The 1,495-nt window shown below is 64.3% G+C and overlaps 1 protein-coding gene across 1 annotated transcript in view; it reads right to left on the bottom strand.

The window, feature by feature from the left end:
• ANO8 (anoctamin 8) overlaps positions 1-1,376 on the bottom strand; it is a 13,718-nt gene extending 12,342 nt beyond the window's left edge. Inside the window, exons 1-5 of the mRNA XM_029959919.1 lie at positions 1,335-1,376; positions 978-1,160; positions 714-866; positions 121-247; positions 5-24 (exon numbers count right to left, since the gene is read on the bottom strand). Coding sequence (XP_029815779.1) covers positions 5-24; positions 121-247; positions 714-866; positions 978-1,160; positions 1,335-1,376 — 525 coding nt within the window. The remainder of the gene's footprint in view (positions 1-4; positions 25-120; positions 248-713; positions 867-977; positions 1,161-1,334) is intronic.
• Positions 1,377-1,495: the final 119 nt, after the last annotated feature.

Below are 1,495 nucleotides of genomic sequence, written 5' to 3' on the forward strand. Positions count from 1 at the left end.
AGGCGCTCTGCAGCCGGTAGTTCTCTGCAAGGCACAAAGGGGGAGGTTCAGGGGGGGCTCAGGGGGGTGGTCCCGGCTCCCAGCCCTGCCTGGAGCCCCCCCCTGGGCCCCCCCACGCACCCATGTCATTGAGCCAGTAGGCCACCTTCTTGTAGAGCTCGTCACAGGCGGTGACAATGACGGCCAGGATGATCTTGGGCAGGAAACGGATGATCCGGGGCAGCTCCTGGATGCTCAGCACGAACTCCTGTGGGGTCGGGGACAGGGACAGGGACAGGATCAGGGGCAGGGAAAGGGATGGGGACAGGGACAGGGACAGGATCAGGGACAGGGATGGGACAGGGGCAGGAACAGGATAAGGGGCAAGGAAAGGGATGGGGACAGGGACAGGGGCAAGGAAAGGGATGGGGAGGGGGACAGGGTGGGAGGCAGGGACAGGATCAGAGTCAGGATTAGGATCAGTGATGGAGACAGGGAGGGAGACAAGGACAGAGTTAGGATCAAGGACAGAGTCAGGATCAAGGACAGGAACAAGGTGGGGTTGAGGGCCAGGGACACAACCAGGGTCATGGTCAGGGTCAGGGGTGGGGACAGGGGCAGGTTCAGGATTGGGGCAGGATCGGGGTCGAGTTTAGGAGCAGGGACACAGTGAGGACAGGGACAGGGTGACCCCGGAGCAGGGGCAGCCCTGCAGGGGCAGGACAAGGACCCACCTGGAGCTGGAAGCAGCCGAGCATGAGGAGGAAGACGAGGGTGAGGCAGGCGAGGCAGACGGGCAGGCTGACCAGGCACTGGAAGAGCAGCCGCTTCCAGGGGGGGTAATAAAACTCCTCAGCGCTGGTCACGGGGCTGATCCTCTTAACGCCCTGATTGGGGGGGGGGGACAACGAGCTGTGACCCCCCCCTGCCCTCTGGGACCCCAGTGCTGGTGGGAGCCCTGGGGAACCCCCCAGGGAAGGGGCTCCCCCTCCCCTCACCCTGAACTGGGGCCGGGGCTCCTCGATGGACTCGGGGGGGGTGTCCAGGGTCCCCCACTTGTAGGCGAACTCGGCCCCCCGGCGCTTCCACTCCTCCAGGAACAGGGTGGCCCAGATGACGTTGAAGATGGCAAAGACCACGCAGGAGATGTCCTGGCTGGTCTGAGGGACGGAGGGAACCAACTGCACCGGGGTTGGTCCCCTCTCGTCCCCGGCAACCCCCCCCAGCCCAGCCCTGGGGAACCTCAGGGTGCTCCCCCTGCCCCCCCTGGGCTCGGCAGCCCCCCCAGCTCAGCAGCAGCACCAGGACTGAAGGACTGTGGGGAAAATCTGGAGTGAGGAGGGATGGAAACCCACATGGAGGGATGGAAACCCCCAAGGAGGGATGGAAAGCCACATGGACGGATGGAAACCCCCAAGGAGAGATGGAAACCCCCAAGGAGGGATGGAAACCCACAGGGAGAGATGGAAACCCACAGGGAGAGATGGAAACCCACAAGGAGGGGCTCAAAACCCCC

The sequence above is a fragment of the Manacus vitellinus genome, unplaced genomic scaffold, assembly GCF_001715985.3.
Source record: "Manacus vitellinus isolate BGI_N305 unplaced genomic scaffold, ASM171598v3 scaffold_231_pilon, whole genome shotgun sequence".
In the NCBI taxonomy this organism is placed as follows: Eukaryota; Metazoa; Chordata; class Aves; order Passeriformes; family Pipridae; genus Manacus; species Manacus vitellinus.